The 19,667-nt window shown below is 54.2% G+C and overlaps 1 protein-coding gene across 1 annotated transcript; it reads left to right on the top strand.

Annotated features, from left to right (window-relative positions):
* Positions 1-11,078: 11,078 nt before the first annotated feature.
* PRDM13 (PR/SET domain 13) lies at positions 11,079-19,197 on the top strand (the record flags this gene model as incomplete). Its single annotated transcript, XM_082048746.1, has 4 exons — positions 11,079-11,219; positions 12,877-13,008; positions 13,107-13,227; positions 17,714-19,197. 4 exons carry the CDS (start codon positions 11,079-11,081, stop codon positions 19,195-19,197), a joined length of 1,878 nt encoding a protein of 625 aa, XP_081904872.1.
* Positions 19,198-19,667: the final 470 nt, after the last annotated feature.

Here is a 19,667-nt window from a genome sequence, read left to right as displayed (position 1 = left end):
AGACGTTTTTCCGAGGGGAGGCTTCGCTGCCTCACTCTATCTGGTAGCAAACGCTTTCTCCCCAACCCAGAAGCTCAGAGGGTGCTTCGGAAACTATATAAATGAAGAAAATGCCTATAACCGTGGAGAGAAAATATATCACTGCTGCCTTATATATTTCCGTGTCTATATTGCCCCGAACATGTTCAATATACGTATGTACACAGGCACATGTGTATGCACGCCTTTTCCTCACAGTTTCGCGGGCTCACACAGGGAGTTTGAGAAACTACCATCTTCTCGCCCCAGGTTTCAACCACTTCCAACACAACCCATAGGGCAGCGGAGCGGGACGGGATGCCGCAGCCCGTCACCCCCGGCACCCCTCAGCCGCTCCGCACTGCGAACCCCGCGGGTCTGGGGCGGCTTCTCCTCCAGCGGGCAAGACTGCGGGGGGAGCGCCGGTAAGGTTGATATTTATAGGAATTGAGGGACACGGAGAGCGGGGCTCGCTGTGACCGCTGGCACAACGGGGTGGGGTGACAGCTTCAGGTGTGCCGTGATGAAAATCCAGATATTTCCCTCCTGGGAACTCATCCCAGGGGACAGGCATATTTTTGCTCTCTCGAATTAAAATATATATATGTATATTATATATATATATATAAATATATATATAAGTAGACTTTTATTCTTTCTTTCTTTGCAAGGTAAAACGCGAGTGGAAAATCTCGTCACATTGGCTACGGGACGTCCGGGGTTTTGAGTCTTCTGAGGCAGCGGGCTGGGCAGCGGCGCTCAGCCCGCCAGCCTGGGAGACAGTGGGTGCGTTGGGACCCCAGTAACGAGGGATGTGGGCACCTCGGGGACTGGCTTGGGTCTCAAATTCCGGAGGAAAAGCTGCCTGGAAGGCTCATAAGGGGTGGCTGAAAGTCAGGCATTCCCTCTGTATGGGGTTACGTTTGTAGAAGGTCCAATCCTGCACCTATCCGAGAACAGTTTCTGTACTTGAAGGTGATCCCTAAAGCCCTGGGGACTGTTCTGGCTAACACGGACTATTTAAAACCTGTTCTCAGCGGTAGATAAATGTGCACACTCGATTTTTTTCTTCAAATACCTCAGGACACGGATTTAAACACAATGGTGGCAAAGTCTTCTTTCTCAGGCGGAAATACCCATACAGTGGGCATCATAATTTAACTTTAAACCCAGTGACTCGAAAATAGGAGTTAGTTCGACTCTGATATTGTGAACTCAGCTTAATTCAAACCCGATTTTAGGAAGGGTTCATTCCGCAAATAATTTAAGCAGGTCACCTTATTAAAAAGACACCCCCCCGCCAAATACCAAGCCGTGATGGAAATATTCAAAGATAAATGGGATTTTTCTTCCTAGTTTTGGAAGAGGTAATCCTTCTGTATTTGTGTGCCCGGGATGTGCCCTTATTTTTCCGTGTGAGAGACACAGAGAGAGATAGAAACTTTGAGGTTAATCTGTCTTCTTCTAAACGCATATTTGAATATTTAGACTGAAAGATTATGACACTGGGGAAGCTGAGGGCAGCGGTCCGCAGGCGAACGGGCAAAAATACCGAATAATTTTGTTTAGATTTTATTTTAATAGCACAAACAATGAATAGAAAGAACAACATTAAGTCTACAGGCTGTAACGAAAAATTATTTCCGACAGATGACACCTACAAGTTTCTTTGGTTTCATAACTCCGAAGCTGTCAAAAATGATGCATATTTCAGCATCAAAATATGCAATGCCGAAATGAAGAGAAGGAAATAGGTTGTACTTCGTGGAGTACTTTAAGAAAGTCCTAGATAACGTGGGTTTAACCTCCGTTATTCTACATATCTAACGCAAATATTTTATTGTTTCGAGTATCTTTACTGGGGCTAAAAAAAAATAAAATCGCAGGAACCCGAGAAAGACCTTTCAGTTTGTCAAATTCATTAATTAGAGAGCTACACATATTAGAAGAAAATGCGTTTTCTTGTCCTGCCTTTCGCCCCCACCAACAATTTCACCATGAGGGGATGTTTACCAGAGTGTAATGAACAGATTCTGATGGCTGCGTTTGTGCTAAAGTTCTTTTTTTTTCTTTTTCTTTTTTTTTTTTCTTTCCTTGCTGATAGTCGTATCTTGAAAAGCATAAAATGCTGAAACCCTTTACAACATTATGTGCGCTCATTAGGAAGTCAGATCTCTTACAGCCCTCTCTCCTTGCTGGCAAAACCTATCTCTTTCTCCATTTACATCACGACCAGCCAGCCAGCAAGCTCTGCCCTGCTCTCTGGTGCCACTGCACAGAGAGATCTTCCTTCCAGCAGCTACCATTTTTCCATCCCTTTCTATTTCTCTCTTCCGTGCCAATGATTCATTTCCCTGCGTCTCCTGAGATCAAGTGCTGGATTCAGTGGGAGCCTAATAGGAGAAATCGCCAGGGTTTTCACGTCCCGACTCCTGAACCGAGGGCATTCGCAGGGGGAGCGGGTCGGCGTCCTCCCTCCAACTTCGTTGCACCCCCGCTCCCATCCCGGCCATGGTTGCACTTGTTTCTCTCGAGGTGCTTTGGCATCTACCTGTGAACCACCCGTCCATAAGCGCCAGCTATGTCGTTCCTGTTACTCTGCTATAAAGCTGCCCCTCGAGGGGGAAGATTTACAGAAATAAAGTGCCTCTTTTTTACGGCTGCAACTCTTCTGCAAACACAGGGCTGATTTTAAAAGATATAAGCCCTCCTGTAAGTTCTTGAGGAAAACACACAGTGTATAAAGAAATTTTTTTTCGCCTTGAGCCGAGCTGGTGCAGACCAGAGGGGTCTGAGGAGGAGGAGGAAGGGAGCTCTGCGGGATGCGCGGTCTGCTTGCCTGCTTTGGCTTCCTCTATCACTGCACAATTTCGTCCCTGGAAGAGATTCAGGGTCGCGCTCGGATCTATCAAGCTGTCAGGACGGAGAGAGACAGTCCGTGGAAATGGTTAGAAAAGGAGACTCCCACTGTCTTTTAAAAAAAACCCAAATAATTAAAGCCCAAACTGTAATAAAAGTCAGTGATAGCTTGCCTGCCTAGAGGTAGAGGACCGTGTGATTTTAGTGGTACAACCACTGTCTTTACAAAGCCCGATTCAGAAAGATCTCAGATCATAATACAGCTCTATGAACTGTATTCCCGGGGATATTTTCAAGGCTGGAGGAGAAGGAGGGAGAGAAACACCCTTTGCTTCTTCACCATGTTTCTCTCCGGAGCACAGGAACTCATTTCCTCAGCACAGACCTTTGCAGATGCTTCCTGGCACATTGCTCCGGCATACATTCGGCTCCGGCATACATTCGGCTCCGGCTCTGTAGGTACAGTATGCTTTTCCGTAAGTCGCAGCCCTGTCTCTCAGGGACGGCCAGAAGGCAGTGGAAGGGCCTTTCTCCCTGCACTCCTGTCACAAAACTCGTGGAAACAAAGGATCACAATGACTTCAGCATACTAACTTTTATATATATATATATATATCTGTAAGTGTGTATATGCGCAGACATACCCGGGTGCAGTGTACGGACACACAGGTAAAACCGCATACCACATGCGTCTGAGGTGCCTGTGGATATACGCGGGATAATGTATGAATGCTGTAGCTGCGGTCTGTACAGCTCTACCTTTAACACGAAGAGCAGCCCTCGGGCAGCGGGGCCTCCCGGGCATCCCTTCGGCGGGCACCCCGGGAAGGACGGGCAGGTGGCGGCCATGGGCTGCCCCCGCGACCGGCCTCGCTGTGTCCCAGGGCCGCGCTTCTCTCCTCGGGCTGAGGTGAGGGTGGTCCCGGAGGGTGCAAACATGGGTAGCCCCGGCTGGTCTTCGGCTGCGCTGGCAAACCCGCCGCGTCCCCAACCCCCAGCGCCGGAAAGCTGTGGCAGCGCTGCCGGCTGACGCGGGGATGCTCTTTCCTTTTTTATTTAAATATCTCACCCGTCTAGGGGCGGAGGCATGACAGGGCGCTGCATTTACCCCGGCCCGTAACCAGCGCGGTTGCGACAAAATTATGTCAGGGGCTTCTGCCGAGCTCAGCGGCGGCCACCCGGCGCGACAGCCGTGCCCCGAGCCCCGCACACTGCCACACACGATCGTGCCCTCCGCTCATCCCCTCGCCGCTCCTTCCCGCTCTTTATCTTGCAGAGATACGGACGTCGGGTACGGCGGAGATGCCACCGGCGGTGCCCCTGCCCGGCGGTGCGGGAGGAAACGCGGAGCGCTCCGTTTTCCCCCGCTTCGCCCTGCCCAAGCTATACGACCCCTCCCCACTCAGGCTCTGCCAGTCTCCCCTAAACCAGATCTTCCACTTAGCAGGGACGGGTTGCAGGGGCAAACCTACCTCAGAGAATGGGCTTGAGTCCTTGGTATGAGACTTCAGCAACATTTGCTGTTAAAGACAGAGTCATACTGCTATTTCCCAGGCCAGACGGATTTTGCATGTTGCATCTCGAGCCCAGTTCAGCGCTGTAAATAGGGCACCGTGCCCGGGACTCTGGCGACGCTTCGGCTTGGGTCAGTCCAATTTTTTCTCCCTGCCCGGCCAGAGCCGTGGGCTATGGGGACGTCCCCACACAAACGAGGGGAGGTATCGCCTAATGGTGGGGCGCGGGCAGGACCCTTCCCACTGCTACGAACCAGCCTGTAGGCAGTGCCAGAGGATTTCCAGTGTGGAGGGGACACCCAACTCTGTACCGTCCGTACCGCCTCGGGGTTGCCGAGCCCTCCCGGAGGTCCCGCGGGCCCTGTGGGTCTCGGAGCCCGTTGGGACGGCAGTGGGGCGCGGCCCGGGAGCGGCGTCCCCACCGGGGGCACCGGCTGTGCCTCCAGCGGCACACCGGTTTGCTAGGGACATCAGCACAAAACCACCCCGTCGGGGCGGTGGGCACTTTGCAGAGGAGCGTAGAGTGGACGAAAGCAGCAGACTGGGAGGTCACCAGCTGTCGGTCACCTCCCTGAGACATAGTAGCCCTTGCACACAAAGGCCCTGACAGCGGTACAGGCTCTTCTCCATCTAATTATGATGGAATTAAGCATCGTCATTCTGATAACCGACCACAGAGTTTAAAAATCACTAACCCAAATAATATTTTTCTCTACACTTCTTTGGGGTTGCCGCATCCAGACGGCCTCACAGTCAGATTAGTCACAGTGTGAAGGACAGGCCTGAGCTTTGAACATTGCCTCTCGCTATGGCTCCACAAGTTCAGAGCCTTCAGCGGCAGGATGCTTCGCCCTGCCAGGGCCACTGTGGACAGCTGGCACGCAGATGGATAGGTGGGCAGACGGGGCGATGGATGGATGTGGACGTGGAGCAGCTTTGGGTTAAAAACATAGACTCACAGGATGGTTTGGGTTGGAAGGGACTTTTAAAGATCATCTAGTCCAACATCCTGGCTGTGGACATCTTTCACTAGATCAGGCAGGTCCAGCGCAGGGAGTACAGGCCCCGGCCAGCTCCTGCTGCAGTAGGGCCGCATTTCCAAAAACCTCATTTTCCTGATACCAGTGCTAGGCTGCGCAGGGAGTGGTGCCTGCCTGTGGTTCATATCTCCCCTCCCTCCCTGCCTCTTCCCCTGAGAGCCTGCTCCTTAGGCTAGAAACACCCGGCGAAGTTCCCCGTGGGGTTTTCCATTCCCATCCCGGGGTGATGTTTTTGCATTACGTTTGCAAGCCCGAATACAAGCCGTGTGTGAGGGAGCCGAAGCTTGCTTCTTCTCCCTCCGAAAGGAAACTCGGAGCCGGGTCTGCTCCCGGCAGAGCCTGGCCACGGCCCCGCCGCCTCGCCGGGTCCCGCCGCTGCCTGTCCTGCCCGTCGTTGCTCCCGACAGTGGCCACGCTGGCAGCCCCGAAGAGGGACATTAGCCCTGTCATTTTCTGCATCTCCTTTATTTCCTCAGTTTCTCCCTGAAATCTTTATAAATCCCCCTTTTCCAGAGGGAGTGTCCGGGCGGGTGGAAGTCTGAGCACAATGAAACCTGAGAATTTCTGTCACTCTCTGCATATGGTCCGAAGTGCTTTAATCCCAATTAGGAGCGGCTGACACACGGTCCTATTCATCCCAATCAGCTCTTGAATACATTTGCCTAGAAATGAACTTCACAAATAGACTTTCTCCTAAATGTGCCCAACAGCAAGGAAAATCGAATTGAGGCAGGGGCTCATTCTGAGGCGATCGAGGGAGAAAAGGTATGAATTTATAAGGTACACCGAAACATTGCAATTCAGCAACAAGTTTACTGACTTTTATTTGCACCATGTCAACCGAAAGAACCAAGAGATGCGGTGGGGGCTGCGGGAGGGGGACAATCCGGTTAAAAGGCAACTTTAGACAGACTTTGAATACTTTATGTGGCAAGTTTCGCCTCCAATTGAAGCTGGGCTAAAAAAATCTCAGCCCCTGCACTGGCATTTTTAGAGAGCACAAAACGTGTTTGAATCCGATCTGGGCTGACGCTCGCGATTAACAATACGAATACCAAATCGAGCTCCTGTCATCTGCCCGGGTTCCCATAGAACCTGAATTACTATTCAAAAGCTGCTTTAATATCCCACCCGCATCTCGTCTGCACCGCACAGCTGGTTGGGGGCCGCCGGCCCGGGCCGCGACCGTCCGGCTCCGCCAATCGACCCCGCCCGCCCGCAGCACCGGGCACCGGCAGCGCCGCGGCGGCGGCGGCGGCTGAACCTGCGGGCGGTGTCACGGGGGGGAAAAATGGACGTGTTGGGAAGGAACAGAAAGGAGGAAAGGGTGGTCAAAGCAGGGGGTTTTGAGAGAGAGCGGCTGAAAGAGCGAAAGTTAGCGAAATCGAGTAAGACGTATATAAAATAAATATATATAGGGAAATTGTGGATTTAATATATAGATGTATAATTGCAAAAGAGAAAGAGGAGAAGGCAGGAGCGACGGCAGGAAAGGAGGTAATAGAAGTAAAAAGGAGAACAGAGAAGGAGAGGGAAGATGAGGGATGGGGAGAGGAGAGGAGGGGAGGAGAGAGAAAAAGGAAAAGGAAAAGGAAAAAAGAAAAAAAAGAAAAAGAAAAAAAGAAAAAAGAAAAAAAGAGAAAAGAAAAAGAAAAAGAAAAAGAAAAAGAAAAAGAAAAAGAAAAAGAAAAAGAAAAAGAAAAAGAAAAAGAAAAAGAAAAAGAAAAAGAAAAAGAAAAAGAAAAAGAAAAAGAAAAAGAAGGAAAAGAAAAAGAAAAAGGAGGAAAAGAAAAAATAAAAATGGAAAGAAAATGAAAGGAAAAAGTAAAGAGATGTTCAGACCCTATTGATCTCTTCGGTTTAAAGGGAATTTCCGTGTTTCAGGGTCTCAGGAAGCCTCTCCCTCGACCTCCGCCCGGTTTCTTGCATTCCCATCCCCTTGGGGCGCGGCCGTGTCGGGGGATCGCCGGAACGAAGCCCTGGGGCCGGTGCGGGCAGGACGAGGAGCCCCAGGCCGACCAGTCGCGCAGCCCGGGGAAGGGCTGAGTCGGCGGGGCAAAGCCATTTGGGAAAAAGGTCACCCCGGGAGCCGCCGGCTGGGCTGCCCCGCCGGAGTATGGCCTGCTGAATGAACTTGCAGCATTTTGTTCAAGCCTCCGCTGTGGTGCTCCGCGGCATAATAAGCCGGGCCCTGCATACAGGCATTCATGCTGGTCTGAATGTGGTGTTGAACCTTCTCTGTGCCGGAGCGGTTTGATGGTTTGAATGGAGCTCCCTGGTGGGACATTGCTCTCTGCAACTGTGCCTCTTTGGATGACTGTTGTTCCTTAACATTCATGCCTCATTATGGGGCAACCTGTTAAATCAGGGAGAACAGTGTGCCAAAGTGTTGCTCAGGGGCACCGGCAGTTCAGCGGTGGGCATAAATAAGGGCCGCCGAGGAAAATAACTTTCATCGCATCTCTGGGCAAAAGTGATCTCGCTTTAATGGTGCCTCTAGTAGCCCGGTTTAAGTATATAAAGAGCGATAGTGGAATGTTTTGATTGAGTCTAAACATTGTCTTTGAATAAAGCTGAAACCATGTAATTAATGTGTCTTTTTAATAAGGGACAATACGGTCGTTCAAGCTATTTAATTTCATTTAATTTTCCATCCCATTTGCTCCAAAGGCTGCTTTTACTTTTAACACCCGGCCTTTCATGCTGCATCTTGCTCCAGTGGGCACATTAGATCGGTTTCACCCTTCCTTTTTAGGGAAGGAAAAATAAAAGAAAATGTGGTTCCTTTCCTCTTTTGTGGACAATTTATTTCACTTGGGGAACTTCAACTTTGAGCCACAGGACAGAATAAAAATTGGAGAACTGGTGTGAATGCTTCCAGAGCAAGGGCTTTTCTTTTCTGAGTGGATGGGAACCAGCCACAATCGGCTATATTAATAAATAACTTTCCTCACAGTCGGCCTTTACATGGTCCTATTGATAAAATTGTTCGCGTGTCGTTCACGCTTTTTGACTCGTTAAGGCCCGGGAGGGAGCGGCTCCCGAGGCGGAGCAGTAGGGTACCTTGGTCGCCTTAAAAGCCTTCTCTCTACCTCTGCGACTCTCAGAATTTCAACCGGTCTCATCCTTCAGCGGCCAGGCCAGAGGTTACAGGGACATGTTCATGGCTTAAATTTATTGCCCTCAACTTCTTGTTTATCCTTTTTTTCCCCATTCAGGCCGCTGATCAAAGGGGTCATCTTCAGTTCCCCACATCCTTTCCCCCTCCTTCCTCCTTATCGTCCCTCAAGTTAAAAAGGACCCCCCTCCCCAGCTCCCGGTACGGTCCCTGCTATTGCACCCCGGGGAGATACGATCGATGGTCACTGTTGCTGCTGGGGGCAGGCGCGACATTTATCTCGTGTGCACGCCAATATGTATCATTACTAAAAAACATACTCACGGTCCACGTGGACTCAGTGCCGGCCAGCAACACCCGGAGCAGGCGGCGGCAGCTCCCCGGTCCCGTCCCGTCCCCGTCCCGGAGCCGCCGGGCCGGGGGAGACCCCGCGCTCCCCGCGAAGCGCCCGGTGGCAGCGCCGGGGGCGGAACGGGCCGTGTGGCCGGCGACCCTTGGCTGCCCGCTGCTCTCAGCAGGGATGGGACATTTAAGGGCTCGCCGCGGCCGTGTGAGTGGAGGCCGGTGCCTGGCGGAGCGCAGCCGGCTGGCAGCGCGGTGGAGCCGGTGCAAACTGCGACCGGCGTGGGCAAATGTCACCGCAGAAGCAGCGGGAACGTGCTAGGCTGAGGTTTCATTGCTCTCCCGGCACGGTGCCGGGCAAGGCGAGGGGAAATGACATCTTTGCGATTGCCAGCTCGTGAGACGCGACCATTCAAAATCACTGTCGTCCCCCGCGAGCATCTCCATGGTCCTTGCTCCCACGGTGCCACGCGTGACCGCGGCAAACAGATCCAGATTAATGCCCACACTAACGATCACATTGAAAACGTCGTGCCAAGGTTTACCTTGCAGAGAGTGGGGTTACTTGAGAAGAGCCCCCTCAGCTACCTGGCACCTATCGCCGTCTACGCTCTAAGCGTAGCTTTTTGGTTTTCTTTTGAAATTTATTAGGTCTGACTATTAGAAAAAAACGGAAGGAAAAATAAGCACCATACCTGCCATTGCTTCTGAAAGCAATGGGTAAAATCTGCATGCGCAACTTCTTCGCAGGAAAAAGGTTCCCAAATTTTCTTTTTTTGGGGAGTTACGAGGTATGGAGCAGAGACAACCTGCTAGCGGTAATTAGACAGGACTATAAAAGTGAAAGTGGAAAAATTGATTTGTTACTGTAGTCTTTGGTCTGACAGGCACATCTGGACTGTTGTTTGTGGGTAAGAAAAAAGTCACACAAGTTTGTTTCCCAGCTCCTGGAAAGTTCTTGAAACATTTACGCAGCCTGAATTAGAATTTTAACTTAATTAGAATATTTATATGAAGAGGAGGGACATAGATGTACTCTGTTCGAATTGCTTCGTTCTGGCTTTTACACTTGCTTTTTGTAGGCTGCCTCCCCAAAAGCAGTCTCGGTGAAAGCGATTTTGCGTGTGGGAGAGGAACCTGTGGATGTATTAAACGAGGAATCCAGCTGCACGCTCCTCGTTAGACATCTGTGTTATCTGCTGGCCATGTCTCTGTTTCCTGGTGGTGATATGTCTCTATTTCCTCCTGTCTCTATTTCCTAATCGCACGAATTACAGACAGAGCTTCCGAAGCGCTCGCAGATGCGGCGGTTTGTATTTTACAGGGGTTACGGTGGCTCATATTTTGTGCTATTCATCCTCCTTAAGGATCAAAGCTCTTCTGAACAGATTACTGGCCTGAAACCAACCCACTGAAATGGTAATACGGTCGTTCTTTAAAAAAAAAAAAAAAAAAAGTGTAGGTATTTTCTGGTGTTTTCCCATCAAGTACCTGCCCAATTTCTGTATGGCACACGCCGGGAATCAATAGAAGTTAACAAGTCCTCAAAACATTCCCCATCTCTTTGTTTAATCTCCTTTACAATAAAGCCAAGGGAAGAGAATTAAAAATCTTTGAAGTATATTAAACCTCAAAAGGCTCAGCCAAGTAGACTTAAAATAGTCACTTATTTTCCAAAACTGGTTTGTCGAGGAACAATAAAAGGAAGTAAAATTTATGGAGAAATTATACAGTGGATTTGTCACTTAAAATATCGTAACTGTCTCGGGGACAATACCCCATGCTGAGGATTAATGGTCCCTCCAGACCTTTGATTCACCAGCGCCTTTTCTTTGCCCTTGACAAATTGGATTTTTAGGAATGGGAAGGTCGCCTGGCCCATTGTCTGCCAGCCATTCACTCCGCCTGATTATGCAGGAGGGTTAGGGAAAGGCTCCATGTGACCCTCTTGGATGGGACTCCGCAGCTGCTCGAGGAGCCAAACTCTCTCACCAAACTCTGCGCCCCAGAGCATCCCCCTGCCAACGGGTACCCCTCCTGCTCCCGTTGAAAAGCCGGCGTCCACACACCGCCGCGTCACTCTGCGGGCGGAGATACGCCTGTGCTCATCCTCCCCGCCGCCAGCCGCTGTCACTCCGGCCCCCTTAAGTAGTTGGGGTTCCCGAGCGCTCAGAGCCAGAGGCAGCGATGCAAAGCAGCAGGGCTCCGGCCATCAGCGTGAGCGCAGAGAGCTGCATCCCGGCTGGGCTGCGCCTGGGTCCTGTGCCGGGCATCTTCAAACTGGGCAAGTACCTGTCAGACCGCAGGGAGCCAGGACCCAAAAAAAAGGTATTTTCCTACGGTCTCTCCTGCACCGCTGGACCTTGCTTTTTTTCGTTGATTCGGGGGAAGCCGCCTTGGGAGAAGAGGCTGCTCTTTCGCTCTCTCTCTTCGATCCTCCCTTCTTAGAGCGAGCCAGGAAATGAAAGGGTTTCCAGAACGTCCCGAGATATATCCTCGCGTCTTTGCCAGGAAAGCTTGACCGCCCGTGCCCGTTCCCCCTCCTTCCCAGCGCCGATGCCCCGCTAGCCCGGCCGGCCCCGGCGGCGAGGCCAGGGGACCCGGGGGTTCTCTTGGAGAATCGGACGCGCTCCCGCCTTGGACACGGACGTGCAGGTGCCCGGTACCCTGTGCCCGGTGCCGGAGGGCTCTGGTCTCGCCGCCCGACCCCCGCCCCGCGGAGCTTCGCTCGCTCGAGCATTGCCCCTTCCCCGGCAGGGCCAGGACGTGCCACGGCTGGCTCCTCGCCCCTGGAGCCCCGACGATACGGGGGCATGAGTCTTTCACAGCCTCCGGGTTTGTCCAGGGATGGGGCAGGGGCAGAGGCAGATGCACATGCATCGATTTATTTCTGCGTTTGGCTCGGGTTTGTGCCCCATCCCTCTCCTGGGCCGTGAATCCTTTGGTCGAGGGGAGTGTGGGAGGCGCCGGCCGGGGCTTCCCCGGGGACGGCGGCGGGGTGCGAGTGACAGGTGTCGGGGCAACCCAACGCAGTTCGGCCTCCTCGCAAAGCCTCGGGCCAGTTCCTACCCCCGGAGCCGCAAATAACCACTCAGCCGGAGTCGGAGGGGGTGACGACCACCCGGCTACCGGCTTCAGGGTCAGTCGATGTCCGAGTTGAAAAAGATCGAGGAGGTGAAGGGTACTCACCCCGTCCATCAGGCTGTTCAGGGGGCTGAGGATGAGACCCCTCTTTCCAACCCCCGGGCATCCGCGGCTCACGCGTTCCGCTCGGATTTTTAATGCGCTTTAATTGTTTTTAAACGCTCTGCCAGCCCACTCAAATTTATTTCTCATCTGGCTCCCTTGGTTTCTCGCTTTAGACTGCTTTGTTCCGATGACTTTTATTGCACGGTCATTCAGGCAACGGGCACTTCATTTTCTCTTTGTATAGGCAAGCAGATTATGAAGTATGGGACTACAGAGACTTTGTAGCTAAGCAGAATCCTCTCCCCTTGTCCCCTCCCCTTCTCCCGACAAGTCGCGTATGTGGCAATTGTTTTGTATGGACTCAGGGGATGTACAAACCCTTCAAAAAATAGCATCTTACCTGTGTATTTAATATAGTTTAAGAGAAACGGTGCAGGTGCAACCCAAGCAAAAAATCGCATTCCCTCTCCCAGTGCTGCAGGTCCCCACCTGGTCTGCGCGCTTCCATCCTCACCCTCGCAGAGCAACAACCCCCGGCCGCATTTCTCCCAAGGCACCTGCGAGTCGAGGAAGGTCCAGCCCAAAAGTGGGTGAGGATGGAAGAGTCAAACCAGTGGCAAAACGAGACGCCTTCGCCGCTGCTTCCGATTTGCGATGCCCAGATAGCTGCGCGGTGTGGGAAAGCAAGCTCGCCGGGCAGGGCAGAGCGGGCAGGCAGGCGGGGAATGGGTAAGCTTTTTGCTGTCTTTCTGTTTCGTAACGCGTGGAAGTGACAGAGGTGCCGCCTGTCTTCCAGGTGCGGATGGTGAGAGGGGAATTAGTGGATGAAACCGGGAGCTCAGCTCTGGAGTGGATAGGGTTAATCCGGGCTGCCCGAAACTCCCAAGAGCAGACACTGGAGGCTGTTGCGGATCTGCCAGGAGGACAGGTACCCCACTTGCGGCTCCGGGTCGGCCTGGCACCGCTCTCTATCCCCTGCCTGTCCTCTCAAGCCTCCTGAAGGAGTTTCCTTTCTTCCCCTCCCAGATTTTCTACCGGGCGCTGCGAGATGTCCAGCCGGGCGAGGAGCTCACCGTCTGGTACTCCAACCCCCTGGCGCAATGGTTTGACATCCCCGTCACGGCCACCCCAACGCACGACGAGAAAGGTACAGATGCGGGCATTCATTTCAGAGCAACCAAATTAAAGGAAACAAAATAAACCCCCTTTAATTGGCGCGTTTGGCGGGAGCTAAAACTGAGATAGGCAAACACGGACCCTTCAAATCCGCGCCCTCAGATAAATTAATGCCAGCACAGCTGCAGTGACTTTTAACCTGCCACTCTTCAAACTAGAACTCCATCTGCTTATATTTAAAGGGTGATCTATTAACTCGGTAGCGTACGGAAAGGCCCCCGTGCCTCTAATCGTTCCGTCATCGGCACAATTTAATGATCTTCTGATAGTCAAATGGGATTTCTATGAAACAACACCAGTGTTGTTATGCGAGACAGCAATTTGGCTTTATAGTTTTTCAAAATATCGTTTTCACCTTGCGTGTTCCTCGATCAGATCTTTAGATTCGGTCAGATTCACATAGTCAAGTCAAAACGGGTACTGGGCAGTTTATTTTTTATAAATATATAGAGGGTGAATGTCAGATGGAGCCAGGCTCTTCTCGGTGACAATCAATGGTAAGACAAGGGGTAACTGGTTCAAATTAGGGTGTATTAGGTAAAAATTAGGTCAGCGTCAAATTACACTCAGATTAGGATAACCGAGGATATCGGGAAGGGGAAGATACCCGTCTGGGACCGCTTGTTTCAATCAACGATCTGATTCTTAGCTGCAGTTACACGGATTTTAAGAAAAATGCCAAGGTGGTAGCATATTAAACGGGGGGAAAGGCGAAACCCCTAAGTGTTCACCTGTCGGAATGCTCCGGCGTCGGACACAGCCTCCCGCTGACTCCTGCGCCCTCTCCCCTCTGCCCGGCCCGGCGCGGGGAGGCCGGGTCCTGGCGCTTCCCGGGGTGGCGGCGGCGGCTCGGCGTGACCTGCGGGCACCTGCTCACCTGGGGCTGAGCCCGCTCGGCTGTCGGCAAGGGGACTCCACCCGCTCCTGCCCTACGCAGAAGATCCTTCAGCTTAGCGCTGTCCCTGAGAAGGGTGCAGGGCACCATCCGGGGAAGTGCTGAGCTATCCTCACCCCTCAAGGATGGCTGCTCCACAGGGTAATCAGGATCCAGGCTGGAGGGATGGCTACTGAAAGGCCGGGCGCTGGCATCTCACATCCCATCCGGCACCTGTGATGCACAAGAGTCCGAATCCCTCCCTTGTACTAAAACTGTGCTCGGAAAATAAATTCTTGGTCACGTTTCTTCCCCCCCCACCAAAGGCGGTGAGGTCTGCGGACGATCACCGCTTTAAAAGCTCTGGAGAAGTTTCAGCTGCAGGAAGGAGGACACGGTGCTGGGTTCTGATCCTCCAAACCAGCAGCCGTTGCCTGTGGATGGGCACCAGTGCTGCTCGGGCAAATAAAGGGAAGAAAGCTCAGGTCTGCGAGAGGCACTCAGCATGTGGCATATTCCTCGTCCCGTCGAAGCGAGGCTTAGTTGCAGACTGACCCTGAGAATCCGCTGTGCCTCCGGCCCCACAGTTTCCAGACGAATTAATACGGACTTATTCTAAGTGTATCAAAATGCCGAAACGCTCTTTTAAGGATAGGATAGTATGCAAAAAAAAACAAAACCAAAACCCCCAACCAAACAAGAAAACCTAACGAACCCAAATAACAACAAAAAACCCAACTAAATATGAAGAACCAACAGGGCGGAAGAAATTCGGAGTTTGATTTTTTTTTTTTTTTTTTAACGAAACGAAACAAAATTTTGGAAATCATCTGTGTTTGACCCAATTTATTTGGGTTGACCGTGACGAGAAAGCTTCTCATTTTTTTTTGTGTGTGTTTTGTTTTTTGTTTTTGTTTTTGTTTCCTTTCTTATTTTTATCCACGACCGATGGTTGCTGGACTGGAGCTCTGGAGCTGAGCCGGGGAAAGCGCCGGGCCGGGCTCAGTGGCGCTTGGAAGGCGGTCGGTCCCGCCACGCTTTTGCCGAGGCCAACCAGGGCCAAACCGCCCCCATGGTGAGACTCGCAAAGGCACATGAAAGCTCTAGGAGGGAACCCGCGGAGCTCTATGGCCACACGCCTTTCGGCCCGTACCTCTCCTTGACCCGTTTTCCAATACACAGCGGCGGCTGCCTCACCCGCATCCGGGCAGACACGCTCCCGTCTCCCTCCCTCCTTGACGGCACACAAAACCGCGTCCAGCGCCATCCCACCGCCGCACAGCCTGCGGACCCCAGCTCCAGGGAAGGGCTGCGCACGACGGCAAGGACACAGGAGACGAGACACCGGCAGCAGCGCTGGATCCTTCCACCCGAGTTCGCGCCCGAGCTTCCCGCGGAGAATGAAGATTCCGTGTTCCACCCGCAGCGGCCGCTGGCTGATCTCTGGCCCAAACGCTGCATTAAAAGCCCTCTCGGGAGGCTGGTCGCCGCCAGCGTGTCCGCCTCGGTGACCCGCCTCCCCCCGGGTGCCCCGGCTGCCGCGGAGGGCAGTGTAGGGCCGAAGACCCCCCTCAATCCCCGATTGCTTGTGCCCCACCTCGCCCACATCGCCCCACAAGGGGCACCTCCGAAACATGAGAAACGCTCCAGGCCTGCAGCGGCATCTCGTTTCTGTGTGGACTTGGTTGGCCTCACCTTTGGCGTGTCGGTGTATTAACTCAGGACTGAGGCTCAGCTGGGAAGGGATAGGGTGGGCAGCAGCTGGGGGAACTCCGGAGGCTTCCGAAACGTCTTGTCAGTGTGTTGTGGTGACTGAGAGGAACGAGAGGGAGAGATGGATCCATATAGACAGAAAAAGAGAGAGAAGAATGGAGAGAAGTGAGAGGGGAAGTAAAGAGGAAGGGGAAGGGGAAGGGGAAGGGGAAAGATAAAGCGGAAAGGGAAAGGGAAAGGGAAAGGGAAAGGGAAAGGGAAAGGGAAAGGGAAAGGGAAAGGGAAAGGGGGGAGACGGAGAGAAGAAAGGAAAGAAGGAAAGGAAAGGAAAGGAAAGGAAAGGAAAGGAAAGGAAAGGAAAGGAAAGGAAAGGAAAGGAAAGGAAAGGAAAGGAAAGGAAAGGAAAGGAAAGGAAAGGAGATAAGGAAAGGAAAGGAAAGGAAAGGAAAGGAAAGGAAAGGAAAGGAAAGGAAAGGAAAGGAAAGGAAAGGAAAGGAAAGGAAAGGAAAGGAAAGGAAAGGAAAGGAAAGGAAAGGAAAGGAAAGGAAAGGAAAGGAAAGGAACCACATCTGGAATACTTTGTCCAGTTCTGGGCCCCTCAGTTCAAGAAGGACAGGGAACTGCTGGAGAGAGTCCAGCGCAGGGCAACAAAGATGATCAAGGGAGTAGATCATCTCCCGTATGAGGCTGAGGGAGCTGGGTCTCTTTAGCTTGGAGAAGAGGAGACTGAGGGGTGACCTCTTTATTGTTTATAAATATATAAAGAGTGAGTGTCACGAGAATGGAGCCAGGCTCTTCTTGGTAAGACAAGGGGTAATGGGTTCAAACTGGAACACAAGAGGTTCCACTTAAATATGAGAAGAAACTTCTTCTCAGTGAGGGTGACAGAACACTGGAACAAGGCTGCCCAGGGGGGTTGTGGAGTTTCCTACTCTGAAGACATTCAAAACCCACCTGGACACATTCCTGTTTAACCTCATCTTGGTGTTCCTGCTCTGGCAGGGGGATTGGACTAGATGATTTTTTGAGGTCCCCTCCAATCCCTAACATTCTGTGATTCTGGGAAAGGAAAGGAAAGGGAAGGAAAGGAAAGGGAAGGAAAGGGAAGGGAAGGGAAGGGAAGGGAAGGGAAGGGAAGGAAAGGAAAGGAAAGGAAAGGAAAGGAAAGGAAAGGAAAGGAAAGGAAAGGAAAGGAAAGGAAAGGAAAGGAAAGGAAAGGAAAGGAAAGGAAAGGAAAGGAAAGGAAAGGAAAGGAAAGGAAAGGAAAGGAAAGGAAAGGAAAGGAGAAGAGAAAGAAAGGAAGCAAGGAAGAAAGACAGAAAGATACCTAAACAGACAGGTTGCCCGCAGAAGCAACGTTTCACCGTCAGGGTTAGGACGATGCTCCTGCGTGAGAGGACATGGCTGGCAAATGAAAGTGAAGCCTGTGCCTCCGCGGTGCCGGGCAGTCACCACAGCCGCGGCCACCGAGGTCTGTTCCGCTTGAGAGAAGCCGAAATGTTTAGGGAGCAGAGCACAAAGGGCATTGTCCTCTGAAAGGGAACGATTACATATGGCCCATACATATCGGATATTGTCTCGCCGCGTAATGAGGGGCTCATGATCATTAGATTGGCCTTTGTTCGGTGCAGCCGATTGCCTGACATACGCTACCTCCTCTGCAGACGCCAACAGATGGGCCCCCCGACAGACGACTCGCGGCAGCAGCTGCTCCCCCCCGGCGCCATGGCGCCCCGTGCGCGGGAGCGCAGCTCCGACCGCGCGGTGTCCGCACCGCGGCACGGCGGGGGTGGGCCGGGGCGGCGGGTGCGCGGGGAGTGCGCGGGGTTACGCGGCCGCCGCTGACGGGCCCCTCCGCTTGCCTCCGCAGGGGAGGAGCGGTACATCTGCTGGTATTGCTGGAGGACCTTCAAGTACCCCAACAGCCTCAAGGCCCACGTCCACTTCCACTGCTCACTGAGCCACGGCCGGCCCTTCCTCCACCACGACCACGGCCGGCCCGCCGCCGCCGCCTTCGGCCTCCCCGCCAAGGAGCCGCCGGCCGCCGGGCTGCGCGGCCACCCGACACCCGGCTGCGGCCCGCGGGAGGCCGTCAAGCGGGAGGTCGCCGCCGCCTCCCCGCCGCTCTCCAAACCGGGGCTGCCTAAGCGGGCAGTGGGCAAGGAGGAGCAGGAGCGCGCCCTGGACATGAGCGTGGGGGCCGCCCGTGGGCCGGGGCCGCTGCTGGGGCCGGCGGGCGGCAACGGGCTGGCGCTTTGCCCCGGGGCGCGCTCGGCCTTCCGCCCCGCTGGGCCGCTGCGGGAGGAGGTGCGGGGCGCCTCTGCTCTCGGCTTCTCTAAGCTGCTGGGGGGGCTGAAGGCGGGACGCGCCGCTGCCGAGGCGCCGCCCAAGTGCGGGGCGCTGCCGGGGGAGGCCGCCCCCCCGGCGGCGGCGGCGGCAGCGGCGGCGGCGGCGGGGCTGGCGTGCGGCGGTGGGCTTCGCGCCTTCCCGCTGCTCTCGCCCCTGGAGGAGGCCTCGGCTTTCCGGCAGGTGGAGCGGGGGCTGCCCGCCGCTGCGCTGCCGCCCGCCCGCTACCCGCCGCTGCCCGGAGGCGCGCTGGAACGCTTTGCGCTGCCGCCCTTCGAGGGGCTGAAGGCGTACGCGGGGGAGTGCGGGCTGCCGGTGATGCCGCTCACCGTCTACAACGGGGAGCTGCTCTACAGCGCCGCGCCCTACTACCCGCTGAAGCTGCATCTCGGCGGCCTTCTCAAGTACCCCGAGTCGGTGTCATACTTCGGGGGGCCAGCGGCAGGGCTGCACGCCGCCGAGTTGGGCTCGCTGGCTAGCATCGACCGAGAGATCGCCATGCACACGCAGCAGCTCTCCGAGCTGGCGGCCGAGAAAGGCCGCGGGCGGCTAGAGGCGCTGCCAGCGGGGGCGACCGGGGCGGCCGGCGGGAAGCCCAAGACGGGGCACCTGTGCCTCTACTGCGGGAAGCTGTACTCCCGCAAGTACGGTCTGAAGATCCATATGCGGACTCACACTGGCTACAAGCCGCTCAAATGCAAAGTCTGCCTGCGGCCCTTCGGGGACCCCAGCAACCTCAACAAGCACATCCGCCTGCACGCCGAGGGCAACACGCCCTACCGCTGCGAGTACTGCGGCAAGGTGCTGGTGCGGCGCCGCGACCTGGAGCGGCACGTCAAGTCCCGGCACCCGGGGCAGAGCCTTGGCAAGGCGGTCGAGGACAAGAGTGACTCTGGCTACGCGCACCCCGAGCAGGAGCAAAAGACTGACAATGAAAGCGACGTGGATGTCTGCTTCACCGACGACCAGAGCGACCCGGAGAGCGGCAGCAGGAACCGCGAGCAGTGATGCAGGAGCCGGCCGGGGCGGGGCAGCAGGCGCGGTGCAGCCCCTCTCCCTCCCCGTACTACTCTGAGCTCCTGGCCTCCCGGGGCGGTCCCACGAGAGGCCGTGTCACGGGAGTGCACGGGCTGGCAGGCCCCCGCTGGCGGCGGGGCGGTCAGGACTGCGAGTTCGTCGCGGGCGTCCCTGGGCTCCAGCCTTCAGCGTCGCCCCCGGGGCTGCAGCCACGGTGCCGGGAGAGGGGGGAGGGGGACGAAACCCTGGCGGGCCCGGGATCCCATCGGAGAGGCACCGCTTCCCCGTAGGCACCTGTATTTCGGTGGCCATATATTTTTATTGTACCTTTGTGTGGAGGAAATTGTGCCTTTTGGAAACGATTTTTTTCTATGTGCTCTCCCGTCACTTGTTCCAGCGGTCCGAGTCGTGGTACTCAGCAGCAGTCCCGGGTCTGCAAGCGCCTCTGGCATCTGTACACT

This window comes from Streptopelia decaocto, assembly GCF_964273445.1.
Source record: "Streptopelia decaocto genome assembly, chromosome: 3".
Taxonomy (NCBI): domain Eukaryota; kingdom Metazoa; phylum Chordata; class Aves; order Columbiformes; family Columbidae; genus Streptopelia; species Streptopelia decaocto.
This window is presented reverse-complemented; position numbering and strand designations above follow the sequence as displayed.